The 24,884-nt window shown below is 44.5% G+C and overlaps 2 protein-coding genes across 2 annotated transcripts; both read left to right on the top strand.

The window, feature by feature from the left end:
• Positions 1-4,830: 4,830 nt before the first annotated feature.
• Positions 4,831-13,064, top strand: LOC117514916 (transient receptor potential cation channel subfamily M member 1-like). Its single transcript, XM_034175487.1, has 14 exons — positions 4,831-4,939; positions 5,105-5,205; positions 5,445-5,615; positions 5,694-5,828; positions 7,090-7,140; positions 7,229-7,369; positions 7,461-7,490; positions 7,590-7,882; positions 8,015-8,243; positions 11,594-11,725; positions 11,817-11,948; positions 12,222-12,350; positions 12,446-12,697; positions 12,790-13,064. Exons 1-14 carry the CDS (start codon positions 4,831-4,833, stop codon positions 13,042-13,044), a joined length of 2,160 nt encoding a protein of 719 aa, XP_034031378.1. The 3' UTR covers positions 13,045-13,064.
• A 370-nt stretch (positions 13,065-13,434) lies between these two features.
• Positions 13,435-24,686, top strand: LOC117514915 (transient receptor potential cation channel subfamily M member 1). The gene is made up of 5 exons (XM_034175486.1): positions 13,435-13,524; positions 13,619-13,763; positions 13,850-14,052; positions 23,062-23,194; positions 23,297-24,686. The coding sequence occupies exons 1-5, from the start codon at positions 13,512-13,514 to the stop codon at positions 24,684-24,686; spliced, it is 1,884 nt and encodes a 627-aa protein (XP_034031377.1). The 5' UTR covers positions 13,435-13,511.
• Positions 24,687-24,884: the final 198 nt, after the last annotated feature.

Below are 24,884 nucleotides of genomic sequence, written 5' to 3'. Positions count from 1 at the left end.
CATAAATAAGGGCTGAAAAAAAAACATTACTAAACTATGGGCTACGCTTGCCCAATATGCTAGCTTGTTACGTGCAGCTATCATGGTTGCTAGGCAACAGAGGGTAGGTATATATAGTCTGTGGGTAGCAGCAGCTAATGATGCAATAGCAAAAGGCTCCATGGGCTGGGATGTCTCTTTTCAAAATGGTTGGTTCGGCCTCCTTGGAGAGCCAGATCTTCCTAGAACACGTCCTTAGAAGGATGCAGCCCTAATGCTAATTCTGGCGATAGCAGTAAAAGACTCGCACAAAAGATCACTGCAAATCTTTTAATCACAAATGCCAGATCACTGACCAACAAAACAGATGTGCACGTAATTGCAGCTATGATTAGAATGTAAGTGTTCCTGTTATTCATTCATTCGATCATTCATTCAGTCACTGATATTTCTGTTTACTTGTAATATAATTCAGTGTTTCCAGAAACGTTTTATTGATTTTGTACCCGCAAAGCATGTAAAGTTGACCTGAAATACTCCCAGACCACACAAGCACCCATCACGATTTCCACTTCATGCACAACTCAGTGGAAATGGGATTTTTATATATATATATATATATATATATATATATACACACACACACACAACACACACACACACACACACACACACACACACACACACACACACACACCACACACACTCACTGGTCACTTTATTAGGTACACCTGTTCCACTGCTTAAAGCCATAGGACCTTTAAATTTCACAAAACTCAGAAAATTTAGTTTCTGCAGAAATCCAAGCATTATAATGTAAGTTTATTTTTGTAACATGTTGCAAAATTACAGCTCATTTTAATAAAGAGGACATATTTATCTGGGGGAAATTCCATAGTGAATATTGTCTTTTCCTTCATCGCCCTCATGCAGACTAACTACAGCAGAAAGCACATGTGCACATGCATGAAGTTTTGAGATTACCTGTGACCCATCATATGTTAACATCCATATTTCTTGAAATCACTTCCAAATAATGTTGGTCATATCATCAGGGGTTCAAATTCTAAATTGTTTCCAGACAGCATGAATGTTGACCATATTGGCAACATCATATTATGAATCCCTTATCTAAATGCTATGGAATAAAATTATAGTGGTGGTGAAAATTCTTTTCACAACTTAAATCTTAAAAAAAAAAAACCCCAGTGGCACTATACCTTTAATAAAGCAAATATCAGCCAATCACATGGCAGAAAGCCAATGCATTTATGTACATTGATAAAGGTTAAAAATATGTATGAAAAAACTATGCTGAAGTTCAAATTAAACATCAAAACAGGGAAGAAATGTGATCTTTGAAAGTGGCATGATTGGGCTTGTTTGAGGATTTCAAAAATTGCTGATCTGCTGGGATTTTCACACACAACCCATATCTAGGCTCCACAGAGAACCGACCAAACACAAAAAACATCTAGTGTGCTTCACTCTCTGGTTGAAAATGGATGGCCAGAATTGTTCAGGTACAAGGGCACCAGTATCTCAAATAACCACCCACCAAGCCATGGAGGACAGCATCTCTGGACACACAACTCATCGAAATCTTAAAGCAGATGAGCTACATCAGCAGAAAGCTACACCGGGTGCCACTGCTGTCAGCTGTTGACTGGTCTGATGAATCTTGATTTCTGCTGCAACATCCAGATGACTGGATGTGAAACAACATCAAGTCATGGATCCATTCTGCATGGCGTCAACACGTCAGGCTGGTGGTGACATAATGTTGTGGCAACTGTGCAACAGCATCATGTTAATATAGAACAAAATCTTCAAGGATGGTTTCCAGTAATGTGCTGAATCTGTGCCCCCCCATAAAAAATAAATAAAATATAAAATGAAAGCAGCAAGCCGGTACATGCAAGGTGTACCTAATGAAGTGGCCGTGGGGTGCATATGACTAATGAATGGACAAACCATATTTCAGTGAGTAGAGCAGATTGTCCACCAAAGAAGGGGATTGAATCCTGTTTCGTCCTTTCTCTATGTCTAAGTGTCTTTGAGCAAGATGCTGAACTCCAACTAGATCCATCTTGGGTATGATGCTCATTTTGATTGTGGATGTGCTGTGTGAATCCTGAGATTAAGAGGAAGAAAAACAAAACACTGAGCACTATAAAATATTATCTGAATATTGTGTCAAACCAGGACTGAGATATATTTATCCTATCATTATTTAAAATTCCATATGTCCACAATGGGCAGAGGTACATTTATCTCCTGAACAAGAGGTCCCCACTTCAAAGCTATTTGTGGTACATTCTCCATCTACAGCTGGAGTTACATCGCAATGGTCTCCCACCATAAACCTGAGTCAATCAATACGTGGGGTCCTCACCAGATCTGCTGATGTGGCTGACGTGTGTTATATGATATGATATATGATGTTTGTTATACGTTTAATTGTAAAAAATATGAAACTGTGTCTCTAAATTTGGGAAACACTGATCCTGTTCAAGCAACACATGCTTCAAATTTTCTGCTTGTTATTTTTTGTTTCTTTTTAACATGTAGATCACAGTTTTTCGAATGGGTTCTGAAGGACAACAAGACATTGAAATGGCCATTCTTACTGCCTTGTTAAAAGGTATTATCAGAGTGCATCAATTCAATACGTGCATAGACATGCTGACTTTAAAGGACATGTACAGAATTTATAACAACTCAGATTTTGGCTATTAGAGGTCACATGATGATGTATTTGTATTCATTTGTGCGCTTCTTTTAACAGTCTGTAATACACCAATCAACAGCTATGCAGAAAACAAAGTGGTCATTTTTCCGAGTGTTTCCGACACAGTTTACATCAGCCTGAGCAAACGTCCCAGTGCACACGCGTGCGCTGTGGAATGGAATGAAGACAAACTGGTGCTAATGTTAAGGACGGAGCCGCGGATTAACTGCAAAATTTAGATAAGCGCAATGTTGTGTCATGATGATTTTAAAGTGATTGTGATCATTTCTCTGCAGAGAAGATGTGCAGTGCGTGCACATCAATTAGTCATAAACACAGCATGTCTCCTCTTTGTACGGACCACTGAACTGGGTGACGCGAGTGACACTCCTGTACATCCGTGAGCTGGCAATTCCTGAAGCTGCTGAAAATAACGCGTTCCCAATTTTTCCCAAGCGTCCGCTTGCAGCTCTGCTGATCTGAATGAATGCTGAGCCATCGCTTTCATATGAATGGTCAGTAGTTTCATGATCTGATGTTGCAACATTCATTCTGCTATTGTGCCAATTCTGCATTTGCTCAGACTGATGTCATTCGCCAAAAAATGCAGAGTTAAACGTTTTCCAGAAATGTACATGCTGACTCACCAAGCGAGAGGTTTAATTGGTAAAGTACGTCAGGGACCACCGATCGTGACCACATGTGCATGGATAGTCTTACAATCATAGTCACATTGATGGTGTGTTGTTGAACAGCACATTAAATAACACGCGACATGTCCTTTAATAGAGCAGAGGTGAGAATGACCCTGTGCAGTGTCACCTAAAGGTCAATGTTCCAAAGTTGTCTCTTGATAATTGTCTTCTGTCTAAGTTGACAAGTAGAATGTCTCCTCTAATGAACAAACAAGGAATACTGAAGATGATATCTCCCAAAACACACACACACACACACACACACCATTATTTATATTAAAGATGATGTATCTTTAAAAAAAAACTCCCTCTCACTCCCTTTGGGGAGGGTGGTATGTGTGTTGCTCCAACTCGGGTCCTCTTCCAGAGTCCTGGGAGTTTGAGGGTTTGGCACAGTATCTTATCTTTTCCTCGGACTGCACTCTTCTGGTCAGAGACCTCTGATGTTGTACCTGGAATCTGTTGGAGATACTCTTACAGTTTGGGGGTTACAACTCCTAGTACTCCTGTTACCACTGGGACCACTTTGGACTTTACCTTCCACATCTGCTCTAGCTGCTCCTTCAGCCTTTGGTACTTCTCAATTTTCTCAAGCTCCTTCTTTCTAATGATGCTGTCAGCTGAGGTTGCCCCATCTATTACAACTGTGGTCTTCTTTCCCTTATCAACCACCACTATGTCTGATTGGTTCTCCAGCAGCTGCTTGTCTGTCTGGAATTTGAAGTCCCACATGACCTTCACCCTGGCGTTCTTAACCACCTTTGGTGGCATCTCCCAGGACTTTAGGACTTGTAATCCATATGCGGCACAGATGTTGCTGTACATGATTCTTGATACTCACTAATCCTTGCACTCCCTCCTTCCATTGTTCCTAGAGCCTCAGGGTGCTGGACTTTGGGTGGAAACCTTCATGCGTTGTGAGGAGTTTTCATATCTTGACATCCATGACATCTATGTCCTCCTGTGGCCAACGTATTATCCCAGGTGGGTATCTGATGACTGGTAAGACACATATATTGATGGCTCAGATCTTATTCCTACCATTGAGCTGGCTTCTCAGCACCTGTCTTACTTTCTGGAGGTATTTGGTTGTGTCTGACCTTCTTGCATCTTCATCATGGTTCCCATTGGCTTGTGGGATTTCCAGGCGCTTGTTGCTCTCCTGTGTGTATGCTATCCTGCCTAAGCATAACTATAACTTTCCCTTTGTTCGCCACCATTCGGCCACACTTACCCAGTCCGAATGACATCCTGACATCCTCACTGTAGATCTTGGTGAGATGGATCAGTGAGCCAATGTCTTGCTCACTTCTGTCAAACAGCTTGATGTCATTAATGTACAAGAAGTGGCTGACGGTTTCTCCACTCCTGAATCAATACCTGTTGCCACTCTTTGTGATGTGGTGGCTGAGGGGCTTGAGGCCTATGCAGAACAGCAGTGGGGACAGTGCATCATCTTTTTATATTCCACACTTGATGGTGACTTGTGTGATTGCCTTGGAGTTGGCCTCCAGTGACGTCTTCCACAGAGGTGGTACAATTTGGAGTAATTTGACATTTAGGTGATAATATACAGTGGCAATATCACCTCTTTCTGCATGGATGGGTTTTTGTTTCATGTCACATTAATGTCCTTCTCACAACCAACGTTTTTGTGTACTGTTCTACACAAAGTATGATGTTATTTGTTTTGCAACAGGTACTAATGCGTCAGCAGCAGATCAGCTCAGTTTGGCTCTGGCCTGGAATCGAGTAGACATCGCTCGAAACCACATCTTTGTTTATGGACACAACTTACCAGTGAGTGTTGCTAACATCCAAAATGTGGGAAAATAATCAGCAACTTACTGAAACAGTTTGAATTGCTCAAAGAACAAAACTGTAACACAAACGGATGTTAAATCATCAAGTTGTGTTTTGAAAATGCATGACCAAAGACTGAATATAATCATGTATTTGTGAATGATAAAAAAGACTGATATGCCGATGTTTAAGCATAAAAGCAACCATGGTGTTCTTCTGGTTTTATTCCTGTTCAGCCAGCTAATGCAATTGCCAACACAGCCTCCTCTGCACCTGCGGTGCCAGAAAAACCAAAAAGTCCCGTCAGCGCTCCTCGTAACAAAGCTCGAGCAAAGAAGGGAAAGGGGAAGGCAAAACCTGAGCCTCCAGAAGAAACAGATCCCAGGAAGTTGGAGTTAATTCAATGGGTAGGACAAGGGTTCTACACAAAACATTATTTCATTTAAGATGTTTGTACAGCACCAGATGACATGACCTCCTTGTAGGTGAACTCTCTGGAGCAGGCTATGATGGACGCTCTGGTGATGGACAGAGTGGACTTTGTCAAACTCCTCCTTGAGAATGGAGTCAATATTCACCACTTCCTCACCATTCCCAGGCTAGAGGAGTTATACAACACGGTGGGTAACAGAAAAAGAAAGTCTAAAAATGTCCACAAGCACAAAATGCAATAATTGCTATAGGTTGGTATGCACAGCTCAGCTAATCAGCTAACAGCAAATTAGCAGGGCTAAATTGTTAAATAGCAGAATAGCTTTAAGCTAACTTTGAAAACTCAAACATTTTTTGAATAACACTTAGAAGTCAAAAACATTTCTAAACCCTAAAATCAGAATCACAATCAAATTTATTGCCAAGTAAGTTCTCACATACAAAAAATTTGATCTGGTGTCATTGGTGCATAAACAATAATAAAAAAAGGAAAAAATACTTCTGTAAGAAGAGAAGGAGTCAAATAGACAAATAGGCAAAACTATGTTCACTGTCAAATAAATATAACATAGTGGAATGGGGCTGTGCAAAGGCATACAGATGTATAGTAACTTTCAGTGCATGGATGAGCAATCTGTACTTTATGGGAGTCGGGGGAGGCAGTGTAAATGGGGTTTCTGGCATTATTTATAAGTCTAGCTGCAGACAGAAAGAAGCTGCTTTTGTGTCTTGAGGTTTTGGTCCTGATGGACCACAACAGTCTACCAGAGGGGAGGGTGGCAAAAAGTTTGTGTCCTGGGTGAGAGGGATTGGCCACTATCTTCCTTGCTCGTCTCAGGGCCCCGGAGGGGTACAGGTCTTGTAGGGATGGCAGACTGCAGTTGATCACCTCCTCTGCTACGTGGATGATTCACTGCAGTCTGCACCTGTCCTTAGCAGTGGCAGCAGCGTACCAGACAGTGATGGAGGAGGAGATGATGGACTCAATTATGGCAGTGTAGAAGTTCACCATCATTATTTTTGGCAGATTGAACTTTCTCTGCTGCCACAGGAAGTACATCCTCTGTTGTGCTCTCTTGATGAGAGAGCTGAAATCATGCATGGATGTTCTGCTTAGAGTTTATTTGCTAATTTAGTAAATAAAATCAACACATCACATGAAGGCAAGAAGCAGCACCTCAAGATGGAGGATCAAGAGGTCAAGCCAGAGTAAAAGCATTCATTTAATACTTTCTGTACTGGGACCTAAACCTTGTTTATGATTTAACATATTAATCAAGAAACCAAGCCAAAGCTAAATTCATGTAATAAATTTAAGTTACCAATTAGTGGTCATCGTTAACTTCTGTTAAATATTTAGTGGTTATGTGGTTTTGTTTATCAAAGCCAGCTTTTAGGTTAACTGTGCCCACGTCTGGTATTATGTAATTTTCTCTTTTTTTATTGCAGAAACTTGGTCCTGCAAATACGCTGCATGCTGTGGTTAGGGACGTTAAAAAGGTAAACTATTCAAAGCCTGCGGCATGTCTAATATTTCATGCTATTTGGAACATGTCATATACGTATATGTTAATGTGATGATGTGCAGGGAAACCTTCCTCCAGATTATCAGATCACCTTGATTGACATTGGTCTGGTGCTGGAGTACCTCATGGGTGGAGCTTACAGGAGTAATTACACCAGGAAGGCTTTCCGCAACCTCTACAATAATTTGTACGGGCTAAAAAGGGTAAGCATGGGTGCAGGAAAATGAATAACATCCATAGGTTCATCACATTGAGAAATGCTTGGAATTAATTGTTTTTGCTCTCTTCCTGCAGCCAAAAGCACTGAAGCTTCTGGGAATGGAGGTGGGGTATCCTTTCTGACACAACAAGCTCAAGAAACATAGAATCATTATTTCAGTCAGGCCCACAAAGCAAAATAACTCTTTGGTCTTTATTTGTCAGGATGATGAACCACGCTCAAAAGGCAAGAAAAAGCCAAAAAAGAAAAAAGAGGAAGAGATTGAAATCGATGTGGATGACCCAGAGGTGTGTCGATTCAAGTATCCTTTCCATGAGCTGATGCTGTGGGCAGTGCTGATGAAACGCCAGAAGATGGCGCTCTTCCTGTGGCAGCGTGGAGAGGAAGCAATGGCGAAGGCCCTGGTTGCCTGTAAACTGTATAAGGGCATGGCCCACGAGTGCTCTGAGAGCGAACTGGTAGACGACATCTCTCAAGATCTGGAGAACAACTCCAAGTCAGTGCTGCTGTAGTGTTTTAAACAAAAAACACTCACGCAAGATTGGAAAGATTCAGCAACTTTAAAATGCGGCCTTCACTTTGAAGATTCCATGACAAAAATAACTGGTATTGTTTCTTTCCTTCACAGGGAATTTGGCCAGCTGGCCTACGAGCTTCTGGACCAGTCTTACAAACACGATGAGCAGGTGGCCATGAAGCTCTTAACGTATGAGCTGGTTAACTGGAGTAACTCCACCTGTCTGAAGCTGGCCGTTGCAGCTAAACAGCGTGATTTCATTGCTCACACCTGCAGCCAGATGTTGCTCACCGACATGTGGATGGGCTGCTTAAGGATTGGGAAGAGCCCCGGCCTCAAGGTTGACAAAATAGTTTAATTTAAAGGAAGCCATATTATACTGTGCAGCAACATAATATGAGATCACCAACAGTCTTAAAATTTGGTATTAAAGTTTGTAGCATAATTATGAACACCAATTTTCTGAACTGTTTGTGAGCTGCTGCTTTAAATGGAAAACGCCGCTGCTCACCACGCGCACTCTAACTTAAGAGAGAGGGCAGTGCTCTGATTCTCTCCCAACTGACTGTGTGGGCATGCCAGAAGGAGTCCACAGCTCTTATGTGGGCGTGTTAACAGAAAAAAACAAGAGTCTGAATATGGACATCGGTAGCATATGTCACATATCTATCTATAAAGCAAGAAGCATCTGCATGAGTGCGATTATGTGACTCACATATCTATTTGTCAGATCGACCTCAGTTTTCAGATACGGCTTGCGCATAGCACAATGATGTGCATCCTTTATTATGAAAATTTTGGGAATTAATTTTCAAAACCTTTATTTTGATTAACATTGTAACATTAGTACTTCCAAGATGGCGTGGCTCACTGATGTTACTAGTAGCAAAGTTAAACAACATTGGATAGTTCATGTTGCTCGCACCATTTCACAATAAAACATTTCATTCCAGCATTCTACCAAATACTTTTACTGTGAAACACATGCCGTCTGTGTTTCTTGTGACTGAGTTTAACTTAACCATACTGAGGAGATGTTAGCTAAAATCCATTTATTGCTAACACCAATAAATTTTCAACAATTTGTACAACGTTTCAGTCAGTACATAAGCTGAATAAAATCTTTTATTTGCTGTCAGTTCAGGTTTAAATAAACTGTGTTCAGGAGGTGGGATACTGAGGATTGTTGTGTTTCATTTTGTCTGAGTCTCTTCCAATAACCTGTTTAATAGGAATCCTTTTCATATAATTGATAATAAAACTGATACTATATTCAAATAATACGACCGAAGCAACACACAGCTGCGCGAAGCTCGCTCATGGTACAGGGAGTCCCAAACAGGAAGTGCCAAATTGCCAAAAAACACTTCCTGGATCGACACTTCCTGGATTGACAGACGAGATTTTGTGGAATCTCATGGGAACTCAATGGCAAGTTTAAACTGAAACAGGAAGTGCCAAATTTTGAGTCCACAGTGAAACAGGAAATGTCAAATGTTGAACACTTCCTGTCATGAGTGGAGCTAGAGCAGAGGCCAGGGTTGCATTGGACTCCCCTGAAATCTGATTGGACTCAGATGATTGACATGTCACGCCCACACGTCTAGTTGAAAATAGCTGCATTTTGAAATCGGTGGCATATATTGACTGCTAGGTCTCTCCTGCACAGTAGCTGGCAGTGTGTACCACCACAAGAAGTTCTAATCTACCTTAGTAGAAGAAGAAAAATGTTTGACTAAGATTTTAAAACTGAAAACATCGTCTGAATCACAGACTCCAAATGACACCAAAGTTATATTGGTGAGTAAACAAAAGTATTTTATGCCAGAAATAAGGTCGAGGTTGTTAAAAGTGGCATTTCCCTTTTAATTCAAGTTGCCTTATATGTACGTGTTTCCGTGATTTTAAGCGAACAGGCAGTTGTTGATTCATAAGTTGAAGAAACTCAGGCTGAAAGAAATACAGCTAATTTACTTTTATTAAAAGGGTTTTATTAAAAAGAAGACATGAAAGTTCAGTGACAATTTGTCAGAATGTACATCTGAGATGCAAGCCTAGATGTAATGTTTTGGTGAAAGAAAACCCTTCTCTGTACCACTTCATCATGAAGCTGTATAACTGGAGATACAAAATGCAAAACATGCACTGTGCACAATTTCTCCAGTCACAGCCACAGAAGTCTGTAATCTCTTCTGTTGTCTGGGTGTCTTGGTGGCTTTCCTCACTCTTCTCCTTCTTGCACAGTCACTCAGTTTTTCAGAACTGTCTACTCCACACAGATTTACCATAGAGTGCCATACTGTTTGCATTTCTTCTTAACTGATGTAAATAAAGTTCAAGTCATATTCAGTGACTTGGAAATGTTCATGTATCCATCCCCTGACTTGTGAGAAGAAAACTGGCAATTAAACTGATTATTTACAGGTATTATAACAAAGGAGCTGATTACTTATGCAACCCATCATCTTGGCTTTTATATTTTTAATTAATTGATATCAAGTTGTAGAGATTGATATCAAGTTGTAGAGATTTACTTTCAGTTTGAGTGTAAGCTTTATTTAGAAGCCTGAATGACTTTTTGTATTTGAAATGCCATAAACAAATTAAAATGCGTGAAATACCAAGGAGCTGAATACTTTTGCAAGTCACTGTAATTACTCTTTTGTTTAAATTTTTTTAATTTTCATTGTTACTGCACTTTGTGTGAAATCATAGTCATATTGTATATCATATTGATATGATAATATTGAGATATGATAATTTGGCCATGTTGTACAGCCCTACTGTCAACTAGCTGAAAACTTTGAATATTAATTTAGATATACATTTTTTTAAAATGCTTAAAGCAGCAGGGAGTTAAGAGAGCTGTAATTAGGGGGGATCTGGGGAGCAGAGTCCCCCCAGAAGCTGAAAGGTTTTAGTCATGCTCATGCTCCCAAGAACCATTTTACTGAAAAAAGTCTGAAGGACCTAAATGACATGGTGAGATGTTATGGAGCTTCCAGGCATGTGAGAGGCAAATAAAGAAAAATGCTTAAAAAGGCAGGGGTCTGGGGGACAGAGCCCCAGAAGCTGAAAGGATTTAGCCATGCTAAGGCTGCCCTGAAGCATTTACTCAAAAAGTCTGAGGACCTAAATGACATGGTGAGATGCTGAAGAGCTTTGCTCGTTCATGTCTGCAACATATACATATTAATGTAATATAAGTAACACCTCTTTGTACATCCCACCTTCAGACACAGCCTCATACGACCATCCATGAGAAATCTACTTAAGCTCCCAATTGTCTATAGGCCTACAACGTTCCTACGCAGTAAATCACCAGTGTTAAATTAACACTGACAGTGAACATATGGTCCCACTCTGACCAGATCTAACACTGTCAGTGGTTGTTTATTACTGGTGATTTTACTGTGTACGGACACTGCACTAGTATTTAAAATGAACTGTTTTCAGGCCTAAATTGTGGTTATAGCAGCAGTGTTCAAATACATTGTCAAGGAATTGTAGGACATTAAGTGTGTTTTACCTGATGCTCCAACCACATTGAAATATTAAAGGAGGATTAAAAATTATTTTGCTCAATATGACCCCTTCAAGCAGTTCCTGAAATTATGCCAGTTTTGTGAAACCATTTTACCAACTAATTTAGACTGATTGCAAATAAAACCTGATCATTGTGTCACTTAGGTTATACTTGGAATTATCTTTCCTCCTATGATTCTTCTCCTGGACTTTCGTCTCGGTGACGACGCCTCCTATCATGCAGCTGGAGGTAAACAAGAAGGGAAAAACAAGGATGATGACACAAAATCCAACAAGGTCCTTGTTCAGTTGTTGACTTTGCCAAATGGATTTCTTTTACACGTTGCTTTAATTGCCCAGAGTGAACAAATAAACCTTTATGTTGTAGGACCCCAATACAGATGCAGTGTCTCGGAAGGGAGACGAGGAGGAGGGTAGTAATAAAGTCCACAAAGTTCCCATTGCCAAAAGGTTCTTTGAGTTTTATGATGCACCTTTCACCAAATTCTGGTTTAACACTGTAAGTATCTTTTTTTTTTCTTAATAAAATGAATAATGCCACCACATAATCACTAATCACTTAATCTAGTCACATCAACCGGCCCTACAAAACACAATTATTTAAATAGGAAACATAAAATTAACTCAGTCAGAATTTGTTACAATTTGCTTTCCCATTTAAGCAACCAAGTTTTGAAGGTCCGATTGACTTAGTAACTAGATTCAGTAATCATTTGGAGTGATGTCGTGATTCTAGACCGTTAACTAAACCAATGTTTTCTTTCTTTGACAGATTTCCTATTTGGGCTATCTGATGCTATACAACTACATCATCCTGGTGAAAATGGAGCGATGGCCATCCATACAGGAGTGGACCGTCATCGCGTACATCCTCACACTCGGCACTGAAAAAGTCAGACAGGTAAAAGCCCGAAATGTTTCACAGGTCAACACGACACATTCAGGATTATCTAAGGAAGCAAAGTTTCTGCATGACCTTTCAACCCTGGTTTCTAGATTTTGATGTCAGAACCAGGGAAGCTGAAACAAAAGATAAGCGTGTGGCTACAGGAGTACTGGAACATCACCGATCTGGTGGCGATTTCCACCTTCCTTCTTGGGCTGATGCTGCGGCTGCAGCCTGAGCCTTACATGGGCTACGGCAGAGTTATCTACTGTATAGACATCATCTTCTGGTACATACGTGTACTGGACATCTTTGGAGTCAACAAATACCTGGGACCTTATGTCATGATGATAGGGAAGATGGTATGTTCATCTCAGATCAATGAATGAAAAATTTAAATTTAAAAATATATGTTCACAGTGAATTCAGTTTTCTGTTTGTGCCTTTCTTTCAGATGATTGACATGATGTACTTTGTCGTGATCATGCTGGTGGTACTGATGAGCTTTGGGGTGGCACGTCAAGCTATCCTTCATCCAGATGAGGAGCCAACCTGGCGTCTGGCCCGAAACATTTTCTACATGCCCTACTGGATGATCTATGGGGAGGTTTTTGCAGACTCGATAGACCGTAAGACTAGAATTCATAGTAAGATTCTGTTTCCTGATTCTGGGCAGATGATCAGTGCAATGTTAATTTGTGTGCATTGATTCATGGGAGTGTTACTAATACATCACCCATTACTTTGTCTCCATCTGGTGGCTGATTTGTGCTAGGCTCGTGCTTTTGTGTATTTGAAAAAGATCAGAATCTCATCTCCTTAATTATGATCATCTGCCTTCAAGATTTTTCTCTGTCAGTGTTTCTTCTGTCAGGGTGGCTTAATTAACATTTTAAAATTTAAGAACGAGTGGCTAAACAAATGAGCAGCTTCATGAACAAATCATGTTCCCCCCGGTACTAACCATTATTTCAACACAAAAACTAAGCAACAATAGGCCTGTGATATAAAGTATTGTAATTTATTTTCTTGCCGAATTAATGGCATGTTGAGATTTTCATGGGCAGCAGCTTGACCCTGACAGAAGTCTGATAAAACCTCATCTTCACTGACTGTAACACCTTCTTTATACTTTTGTGCAACAATGTTTTGGGGGGATTTCTCAAAGTCTATGCAATGGAAATTAATCGTGAGTAGTTCAACAATCCATCACTGCAATTCAAGTTGATTTTGCTAAAATGTCCCAGTAGAGGTTATACAGCTGCACACTCCTTTACCTGCAGCTCCTTGTGGTGAGCATTTGTACGATGAGGATGGAAAGAGACTTCCTCCGTGTATCCCCGGTGCTTGGCTCACACCTGCCATTATGGCCTGTTACCTCCTCGTGGCAAACATCCTCCTGGTCAACTTGCTCATTGCAGTTTTCAAGTACATACAAATACCTGACTACTGTGTCACGTTCTCGCTTTAAGTTTTCCTGCTTCATACTTACTGGTCTTTGTTTTCTCCCACAGCAACACCTTCTTTGAGGTTAAGTCCATTTCCAATCAGGTGTGGAAGTTCCAGAGATATCAGCTGATCATGACCTTCCATGACCGTCCCATCTTGCCTCCACCTCTCATCATCTTCAGTCACCTCTACATCCTCTTCAGCAGGCTGTTCCGCCGGTGTGCCAAGAAGCAAGAGGGCGATTCAGATGAGAAGGACCGAGGCCTCAGTTAGTCTCCTTCCAAATATAGATTTGAAGACGCAACACTTACAATCCAGCCACAGTTTATCTTGGCCTATATAAAAATGTATGGTGCATCTGGAAAGTACTCACAGTGCTTCACTTTTTACCCATTTTATGTTACAGCCGTATTGTAACATGGAGTAAATTAATTTTTTGATCAAAATTCTACTCACAACACCCCAAAATGACAACATGAAAAAGTTGTTTTTTGTTGTTGTTTTTTTTTTGCAAATTTATTAAAAAAACAAAAACAACTAAGAAATCACATGTACATACAGTAAGTATGCACAATACTATGTTGATGCACCTTTGGCAGCAATTACAACCTCATGTCTTTTTGAATATGATGCTTTAAGCTTCTTTTTCTTGGGCAGTTTTGCCATCAAGTTGGATGGGGAGCAGCGGTGCACAGCCATTTTCAGATGTTCAATCAGATTCAGGTCTGGGCTGCAGCTGGGCCACTCAAGGACATTCACAGAGTTGATATCATGGCTATGTGCTTTGGATCATTGTCCTGCTGAAAGATGAACCTTCACAAAATTACAGACATTTTTATTTATGACCCCTCTACAAACTGAAACAGACCTTTGTCACCATTTTTGCTATTTTTACTCTATAACCCAGTAAACGTTCTGTCAGAGAAAGATCACACTGTACCTTTTTAGAAGCTTTATGGCCAGATACATAATATGGTATTCTTGTTGTGAAAAGTGTAGGAACACAGACCCACAAAAGGGGGCGCAAATGAACGGACAATGGAATAAGCCAAATATAACAATTTAATGTTGTGAATGTGCACAACAGAGCAACAGACAACACAATTGAGATCAACAGTCAAATTAAGTTACGGTGATGTGTGAGCAGGCTCGAGGATAGAAGACGCCCGTCCAGAAAAGAGCCGGATCCCAAACGCCTTCCACTCCACCGGATCTGAAGCAATCCTGGAGCCACCAAGCGCTGGGTCCCCAGGTGGCCACTGCCTCTGGCTGTTAGATCGGGTATTGCTGGCAGGAAGAACAGACAGGTGATGGTGGGTGCGTGAACACCCAGCAAACAGTTCAACATAAAGGTGGAAAGCACCTCCACCTCTCAATCACAATGCACACGGAGTTCGTACAGATCCTGAAGTCACACTAAACAGAGTCTGCAAACTCAGAATTATGTCAGTCAGCACAGAAGTAAAGACATTACCACTGTATGACACCAAAAAGGCTGAGACGTTTACTTGTCGGTAGACGATTTCTCGGCAGTGAGGTGAAGATGCTGCCCGGCTCTTATGGAGGTGTGGATGATGGTGATGAGTGACAGCTGGCGTTGTTGATGAGTCACAGCTGCCACTCCCGGTTGCTCCGGCGCCCTCACGTGCCTGAAGCCCGCACTTCAGGCAGGACGCCCTCTGGTGGTGGGCCAGCAGTACCTCCTCTTTAGCGGCCCACACAACAGGACCCCCCCCTCAACGGGCGCCTCCTGGCGCCCGACCAGGCTTGTCCGGGTGACGGGTGTAGAAGTCGGCCAGGAGGGCCGGGTCCAGGATGAAGCTCCTCTTCACCCAGGAGCGCTCTTTGGGTCCATAACCCTCCCAGTCCACTAGATACTGGAACCCCCAGCCCTTACGACGGACGTCCAGGAGCCGGCGAACTGTCCACGCGGGCTCCCCGTCGATGATCCGGGCAGGAGGCGGCGCCGGTCCGGGGGCACAGAGGGATGAGGAGTGGTGAGGCTTGATCTGGGAGACATGAAAGACTGGATGTATCTGCAGTGAAGCTGGCAGCCTCAGCTTCACCGCGGTAGGACTGAGGACCTTAATGATGGGGAAGGGGCCGATGTACCGATCCTTCAGTTTTTGTGAGTCCACCTGTAACGGAATGTCTTTAGTTGGCCCTCGTCCGGGCTTTGAGCAGGGCAGAGCGGGCAGAGCGCCACACCCGACGGCACCGCCTCAGATGGGCCTGGACCAAGGTCACCCTGACCTCTCCCTCCACAAGTGGAAACAATGGGGGCTGGTACCCCAAACACACCTCAAACGGGGAGAGACCCGTGGCAGACGAGACTTGACTGTTGTGTGCGTACTTGATCCAGGCCAGATGGTTGCTCCAGGCCGTCAGGTGCGCCAAGGTCACACAGCGAAGGGCCTGTTCCAATTCTTGGTTGGCCCGCTCTACCTGTCCGTTGGTCTGGGGATGGTACCCGGACGAGAGGCTCACGGTGGCCCCCAGTTCCCTACAGAAACTCCTCCAGACTTGCGAGGAGAACTGGGGACCACGGTCAGAGACGACATCGGCTGGAATCCCATGCAGACGTACGACGTGGTGGACCAGGACGTCTGCAGTCTCCTGGGCCGTCGGGAGCTTCGGAAGGGCCACGAAGTGGGCCGCCTTGGAGAACCGGTCCACTATCGTGAGGATGGTGGTCATGCCCTGGGACGGCGGGAGGTCCGTGACAAAGTCCAGACTGATGTGGGACCAGGGGCGGTGGGGCACAGGTAACGGCTGGAGGAGATCCTGTGCCCGTTGATGGTCTGCCTTTTCCCTGGCGCAGGTGGTGCAGGCCTGGACATACTTCTGGACGTCGGCTTCCATAGACGCCCACCAGAAGCGCTGCCTGACCACTGCCACGGTTCTTCGCACCCCTGGGTGACAGGAGAGCTTGGACCCGTGACAGAAGTCCAGGACAGCAGCTCTGGCTTCCGGTGGGACGTAGAGTCTGTTCCTTGGGCCGGTCCCCGGGTCCGGGTTCCGTGCCAGGGCCTCCCGGACGTTCTTCTCCACATCCCAGGTGAGGGCTGCCACGATAGTGGACTCGGGGATGATAGGTTCCGGTGGATCTGACAGCTCGACCTTGACCTCCTCTTCATGGACCCGGGACAGGGCGTCAGATCGCTGGTTCTTAGTCCCGGGGCGGTAGGTAATCCGGAAGTCAAATCGCCGAAGAACAGTGACCAGCGGGCTTGCCTGGGGTTCAGACGCTTGGCGGTCCGAATGTACTCCACGTTCTGATGGTCCGTGAAAACCGTAAATGGTACCGCAGCTCCCTCCAACAGGTGTCTCCACTCCTCAAGAGCCTGTTTCACCACAAGAAGTTCCCGATTGCCGACGTCATAGTTCCGCTCCGCCGGGGTCAACCTGCGGGAAAAATAGGCACATGGATGGAGTACCTTGTCGTGACCTCTCCGCTCTGGGACAGCACGGCTCTATCCCTGAGTCAAGGGCATCACTCAACAACAAACTGGCGATTGGGATCAAGCTGCACCAGAACCGGGTGTGCAGACGAGACCGACGTTTCAACTCCCTAAACGCGGCTTTTGCACCGATCCGGACTCAGGTGAATGGGACTTTAGTGGAGGTCAGGGCCGTCAGGGGGCTAACTACCTGGCTATAACCCTTAATAAACCTCCGGTAGAAATTCGCGAAGCCGAGGAACTGTTGCAGCTTCCTACGGCTTGTCGGCTGGGGCCAATCCCTCACCGCCGCAACCTTGGCCGGATCAGGTGTGATGGAGTTGGAGGAGATGATGAACCCCAGGAAGGACAAAGAAGTGTGGTGGAACTCGCACTTCTCACCCTTCACAAACAGCCGGTTCTCCAATAACCACTGCAGGGCCTGACGTACATGCTGGACATGGGTCTCAGGATCCAGGGAGAAGATGAGGATGTTGTCCAGGTATACGAAGACGAACCGGTGCAGGAAATCCCGCAAGATGTCATTAACCAATGCCTGGAACATCGCGGGCGCATTGGTGAGGCCGAACTGCATGACCAGGTACTCAAAGTGACCTAATGGGGTGTTAAATGCCGTCTTCCATTCGTCTCCCTTCCGGATCCAAACCCGGTGGTACGCATTTCTAAGATCCAATTTGGTGAAAATTTGGGCTCCATGCAGGGGCGTGAACACAGAATCTAACAGAGGCAGCGGGTATCGATTACGAACCGTGACTTCGTTCAGCCCTCTGTAGTCTATGCATGGACGGAGTCCTCCATCTTTCTTGCCCACAAAAAACAAACCTGCACCCATCAGGGAGGTGGAGTTCTGGATCAACCCGGCAGCTAAGGAGTCCCGGATGTAGGTCTCCATTGATTCGCGCTCAGGACAAGAGAGGTTGGACAGCCTGCTAGACGGGTACTCAGCGCCTGGGATCAAATCAATGGCACAATCGTACGGATGGTGTGGGGGAAGAGCAAGTGCCAGATCTTTGCTGAAGATGTCAGCAAGATCATGGTACTCCTCAGGCACCGCTGACAGATTCGGGGGACTTTAACCTCCTCATTAGCTGTCACACCGGGTGGAACCGAGGATCCTAAACATTCCCGGTGGCAGGTGTCGCTCCACTGCGTCACTACCCCAGACGGCCAATCAATCCGGGGATTGTGCTTTAATATCCATGGAAACCCCAAAATCACTCTGGAGGTAGAAGGTGTTATATAAAACAATCTCCTCCCTGTGATTTCCAGACACCACCAATGTCACTGGTTGTGTCTGGTGAGTGATTAATGGGAGAAGGGTGCCATCTAGTACCCGTACCTTCAATGGGGAAGGTAGTGCGACTAGAGGGAGCCCTACCTCCCTGGCCCATCTGCTGTCCAGCAGATTCCCTTCAGACCCCGTGTCCACCAGTGCTGGGGCGTGAAGGGTAAGATCCCCACAAAGGATCGTCACTGGGATGAGTGCTAATCTACGGGCTTTTCCCGCGTGGATGTTATGGCCCACCCTTAACCCAGTCTTTAAGGGCGGGCGTTGTAGTTAACCTTTGGGCAGTTTCTTTGTATGTGCTCGTCAGAGCCACAGAAAAAACACTCCCTGCGAGCCAGGCTCCGTTGTCTGTCATGTGATTTTACTTTGGGCCCTGCTCGTGTCCATAGCTTCGTCAGCAGGGGGAGCTGTGGCTCCACGGAGCTCTCTGACTGTGGAGTGTGGAGACGGCGGCACCCTTTCAGACCCGGAAGGAAGAGGGACGGCTCGTGCCCGGCCATGCCCTTCACCCTGCTCCCGACGGTGTTCTTCTAACCGGTTGTCCAACCGTATAACCAGGTTGATAAGCCCGTCAAAATCCCGCGGCTCATCCTTAGCCAGCAGGTGCTCCTTCAGGACCGGAGACAGTCCATTTACGAAGGCGGCGCGGAGTGCAACATTATTCCAGCCGGACCTCACAGCCGCGATGCGGAAGTCGACTGCGTACTCGGCTGCACTCCGACGTCCCTGTCTCATAGACAGCAGCACAGTCGAAGCGGTCTCGCCTCTATTGGGATGATCAAACACTTGTTTAAACTCCCTCACAAACCCAGTATATGTCGTTAGGAGCCGTGAGTTTTGCTCCCAGAGTGCCGTAGCCCAGGCGCGTGCCTCTCCTCGAAGCAAATTGATGACATAAGCCACCTGGCTAGCATCTGACGCGTACATGACGTTTCATTGAATCACCACTGGAATGTCTGTATTTTGTGCTCGGTCGGCTGGAGGAGGTGCTGCAGCAGCGCCTGGAGTGTACGCTTCCACCTGGGCGGTGAGAGCCTCCATCCTCCGATTGAGTATGACGTTCTGCTTGGTTACTAAATCCAACCGAGCAGTGAAGGCAGTTAAGATTTTCTGCAGCTCTCCTAACACGCCTCCTGCCGACGCCTGTGCACCCTGTGTTTCCATTGGTGGTTCAAGCGATGGTTGACGCCCCTCGGGATCCATGACGCTGGCCGAGAAATCCTGTTGTGAAAAGTGTAGGAACACGGACCCACAACAGGGGGCGCAAATGAACGGACAATGGAATAAGCCAAATATAACAATTTAATGTTGTGAATGTGCGCAACAGACAACACAATTGAGATCAACAGTCAAATACGTTACGGTGATGTGTGAGCAGGCTCGAGGATAGAAGACGCCCGTCCAGAAAAGAGCCAGATCCCACACACCTTCCACTCCACCGGACCTGAAGCAATCCTGGAGCCACCAAGCGCTGGGTCCCCAGGTGGCCACTGCCTCCGGCTGTCAGATCGGGTACTGCTGGCAGGAAGAACAGACAGGTGATGGTGGGTGCGTGAACACCCAGCAAACAATTCAACATAAAGGTGGAAAGCACCTCCACCTCTCAATCACAATGCTCGTACAGATCCTGAAGTCACACTAAACAGAGTCTGCAAACTCAGAATTATGTCAGTCAGCACAGAAGTAAAGATGTTACCACTCTATGACACCAAAAAGGCTGAGACGTTTACTTGTCGGTAGACCGATTTCTCGCAGTGAGGTGAAGATGCTGCCCAGCTCTTATGGAGGTGTGGATGATGGTGATGAGTGACAGATGGCGTTGTTGATGATTGACAGCTGCTACTCCCGGTTGCTCCGGCGCCCTCACATGCCTGAAGCCTGCACTTCAGGCAGGACGCCCTCTGGTGGTGGGCCAGCAGTACCTCCTCTTCAGCAGCCCACACAACAATTCTTTTCAATATGATTGGAGCATTTTTATATTTTGACCTCTGACTAACCCTTCATTGTCGCCATTCTGACTATAGCTGACACTCTGGTAAGGCTATCATGCATTTTTGTGTAGGCCATGGAATACTGAGGTTGGATTGTAAATGTTTAGTAATCTTAGGTAGTACCGATCAGATCAAAATTAGCTTTGGGCTCGTTAGCTAAACCATACGGTAGTTCAGTCAAGAAGAAGATAAGGACATTTCTTATTGTTGTACATACATTTAATGAAATTTGGCATTTACTCACTCATCACTCATTCAATTTCAACCGCTTACTCCAATTAAGGGTCACAGAGGGCTGGAGCCTATCCCAGCAGTCATAGGGCATGAAGCGGGGTACACCCTGGACAGGATGCCAGTCTGTTGCAGGGCCACATATAGACAAACAAACACATACACACCTGCAAGCACTCCTACGGAAAATTTAAAGTTTCCAATCCACCTAACCTCCTCTGCATTTAACCCATCCTAATTATAGTTGGACACAATCGGAGCAGTGGACAGTCACAGTCCATCACTGCCTACTCACCTACTGGCACAGCTAGTAGTAGAAACAGCAAATCCCACCTGGAGCCACAGAGATTTGTTGGTGTAATAGCTGACCACACTGTCCAGGAGTAGGCAATAGTGTGCCATGAAGGGCCAAAATGTTTCAGATTTTCATGGCTACTGATCACCTCAGCAGGTGATTTCACAGAAGCTCAGGGGCATCATGTACAAAGACTTGCATGGATTTCCTACTGAAACATAGTGTACATATGCTAAAACCCAGAAACTGTCATACACATAAAAATATCCAGATTGATCAAAATGTTCATGTACGCATGGATTGAAGCAAATTCCATTTGTACATCCCATTCAACGTGGAACTGAGCACACATGCAGACGTACCAAACTCCTCCCTTTCCACGTCCCTATTTAAATATGCAAATTAATGTAAATAGGCCCTGGGAGCTGGGATTCCCCACTCTGTCAGATCAGTCAACATGAACACAGAAAAGAAATTATACCGAGTGTGAACTACAGATGACTGGAAATGAGGTGGAGACATGCAGGGATAGTTTTAGTTTATTTGGTACCCCGTCAAATCGAATAGGCGTGAAATGGAATGAAGTTAGTCAGAGCGTGTGTGAGTCCTCAGAGCAGCGTGCACACACACTGAAGTTAAAAGAAATGAGGTGCACCGCGGCTGATACTGTGTGACATTCACAACTTTACACACACATTTATTGACAAATACTGAACACAGGGAGACAATTGGGGGCCTGTTAAGAAGCTCTGCAATGTTAATTTCACCATCAAGAAAAACGCATTAATAATGATTAAAAAAAACATTTGAATGTGCACATGCCCAAATGCACCCACGCTGGTTTTCATTTGGAACAATTACACAAATAAACTATTTACTCACCAAGTAGCCACCCACTGCGCATCATGCCAACCTCTAGCCTGTTCCCAACCAAACCCAATGCATTTTCACATCACATATGAGTTGAACATTGATGGAATGAAAATGTTTCCTATTAACAAAAACAAATTAATCATGTGATGCCGCCTTTATAGCAATATGTGTGCAGTCAATAGCTCAGATTACATTAGGGAAACTGGCTCTTTCTGCAAATTGCTCTTTAATATTGGAATGTGATGTTCCTGGATGAAATTCGAATGTTTGCATTCCACACAGCTGGCATGGCTCGGCGCAAGTTTGACTGGCACACTCCTGACCGATCGGCCAGCTCCCGCTGGATTGCCTCTGTTACCAGGATGTCCAGCGTGGTCAGCATGTGTGTGGGCACAGACAACCCCTGGCTCCTCACCGTGTTGCGCTCTGGACTGGCCACAGTTCTGCACACAACTCCAGTAACACTGACCTTGGTAATCGAAATCGGCTTATGAGCCAATTATTGTTATTTGGAAGTAAATCTTTGCATGAATACATGCTTGCGTCAGATTGCACCATTTGCTAGGTCCTCTAAAAAATGCTAACACAGCCATTGTTCATGCCATTTTCCACATCACTTTGTGCATGCTTTTACATCCACCCATATAATTGTAAACACGTGGGTGTGTTAATTGTTCATAAGTGTGTCTTTGTTGTGCACTTCACTCTGATGACTTCTTGTTTTCACACTATTAACAGTTTCCCAGCATCACCTCTACACGTCAGCAGTGGACTAATAGCTGTAGAAACGTGCGGACGCCAGCCATGAACTTGGCTTGGTGCACCGCACATTTCCACAGTCATTTCACTTTTAATATGGGACGGGCGTATGCCACGTTTTTGTGCGTATGCATGCTTTGTACATGAGTCCCCAGCTCCCTCACATAAGTTGTGAGGGAGCTCTCATCAGTAAAACTTGCTGAGGCTATCGGTTGCAAGAAAAGCCTGCACCACCTTGGCTCTTGTTGCCTACCCCTGACATAGTCCCAGTTACAGGAAAAGGTTCTGCATGTGTTAGACACCTCTATCACTAGACATTGTAATCTTAACCTGATCCACCTCACTGATGTGAATTTATGTCATAATTTGCTACCGCCAGAGCTGAAACTGAATCCAGAGGAGCTAAAAAATTTGTATGAGTTTGAAGAACAATGTGTGGAGGAATATTTTCGGGAGAAGGACGATGAGCAGCAGTCCTCAAGTGATGAACGTATCAAGGTTACTTCAGAAAGGTAAAAAACAAAAACAAAAAGTGAACACCCATTTTGGAACAAATCAAAACACATTTGCCGTACTTTACATTTTCAACTGTTTTCTGTGTCTCTTCTTGGCAGAGTTGAGAATATGTCCATGCGACTGGAGGAGGTCAACGAGAGGGAGAATACTATGAAGGCTTCCTTACAGACGGTGGATCTGCGTCTGGCGCAACTGGAAGAAATCCATGGACGCATGGCAGTCGCCCTGGAAAAACTTGCAGGGGTGGACAAGCAAGAGCTGACCAGAACTTACTCGAGAAATTCTTCTGTGTACGACCCCTCCACCCTCCACCGCCAGGGCAGCATTAATAGCACTGATGGCTACAGCCTGTACCGCTTCCATATGGACATGGAAGAGTTTGCAACAAAGCAGAGGGACACCGATGAACTTGGAAAGTGTAGCCTGGAAAGACAGAAGAGCTTGCGGCAAGCCTCCAGCATTTGTGCACTCAACACCAAAGAGAGCGGTCACATGCTTGATGTCGGTGGCCTGGAGAGAACGCGACCTGGTTCCTGTGTGGATATTTTAATATCACCGTGTGAGCAAAGACCTATTTCTGCAGCATCAAGCCAAGACACCATGTCCTACAATGTGTCAGACAAGCAGTTAGACAGACTAAAGCCTTTCTCCCCTCCAAAAAGAACTAAGTCACTGAGACACTATCCAGCTGAAGACCAAACAACATCTCCTTTGACAAAGAGGAGGACAATGAGCACCATTATTATCAACCCTCCAGATGAACCTGACCAAGCAAACAAATGCACAACACAACTGCAGCTCGAATCCTCCTCTTCTCCAAATCGGACTAAATCTTTGAGGCATTTACCTTCTGAAACACAAAGCACTTTGCCAACCATGAAGAGAGCAATGAGCACCATCATCTACAAACAAACTGAGGGAGGCAATGATGTTCTGCCAGCTGCAAACTACAGTTCACTGGCCGAACATGTAACAACAACAGTAAATCAGTGGCCAACAAATGTGGAACATCAGGTGTACCCTGCAGTTTTTGGGCAAATGCCCAAAGTATCAGTGGTCAGAACTCTTTCTGAACAGTATCAGAGTCCTACTGCCCAAGCAGACCCTAAAATATGTGGTGTTTTAGAAAGTAACAAAACATTTCCAATAAAAGGACAACTGGAAGACAACACAAAGATGAGAGCACAGAGGAGCCCGTCAGATAACACAGAGTATCTGACTGTCACTGATAAATGGTATTTGCCATCGCAGAGGTCCCTGAGCTGGAATGCCAGTGAGAGGAAAGCGAAGACTTCGATAAGTAGCAAGGAGCCGACAGCCTCTAGCAGTGAGAGAAACCTGCTCGAAGCCTGCGGCATGTCAACTGCCAAACCGAAAGATGAGGGAAAGACAACTGGGAAGGAAAATAATGCTGCACCAAATAGAGTCCTGAGGAGACACAGAAGAAAATTAAATGAGAATTTAATGCTACAACATGCAGAACTATGACTTATAGTAATACCCACCAATGTAAAACTTGAGAAGTTTCTTCTACTCAAGTATTTTGAGAAAATTTCAACAAAGTAGTTCTGTGACAACTGTAGCCCTGAGTTTGATTCCAGGTGTGCACTTCAGGCTACCACTCTGTCCTTGACTGTAGCATTAACCCGTGATAGACTGACATCCCAACAAGGTAAATGGTCAATT

The sequence above is a fragment of the Thalassophryne amazonica genome, chromosome 8, assembly GCF_902500255.1.
Source record: "Thalassophryne amazonica chromosome 8, fThaAma1.1, whole genome shotgun sequence".
Classification (NCBI taxonomy): domain Eukaryota; kingdom Metazoa; phylum Chordata; class Actinopteri; order Batrachoidiformes; family Batrachoididae; genus Thalassophryne; species Thalassophryne amazonica.
This window is presented reverse-complemented; position numbering and strand designations above follow the sequence as displayed.

Coding starts and splice junctions, on each gene's coding strand:
- LOC117514915 (XM_034175486.1), top strand. Junction 13,764..13,849: donor TTGCTCATTGCAGTTTTCAA/GTACATACAAAT, acceptor TTTCTCCCACAG/CAACACCTTCTTTGAGGTTA. Junction 23,195..23,296: donor ATCAAGGTTACTTCAGAAAG/GTAAAAAACAAA, acceptor TCTTCTTGGCAG/AGTTGAGAATATGTCCATGC.
- LOC117514916 (XM_034175487.1), top strand. CDS start 4,831: ATGCAGAACAGCAGTGGGGACAGTGCATCATCTTTTTATATTCCACAC. Junction 7,883..8,014: donor GATCTGGAGAACAACTCCAA/GTCAGTGCTGCT, acceptor TTTCCTTCACAG/GGAATTTGGCCAGCTGGCCT. Junction 11,949..12,221: donor CCAAATTCTGGTTTAACACT/GTAAGTATCTTT, acceptor TTTCTTTGACAG/ATTTCCTATTTGGGCTATCT.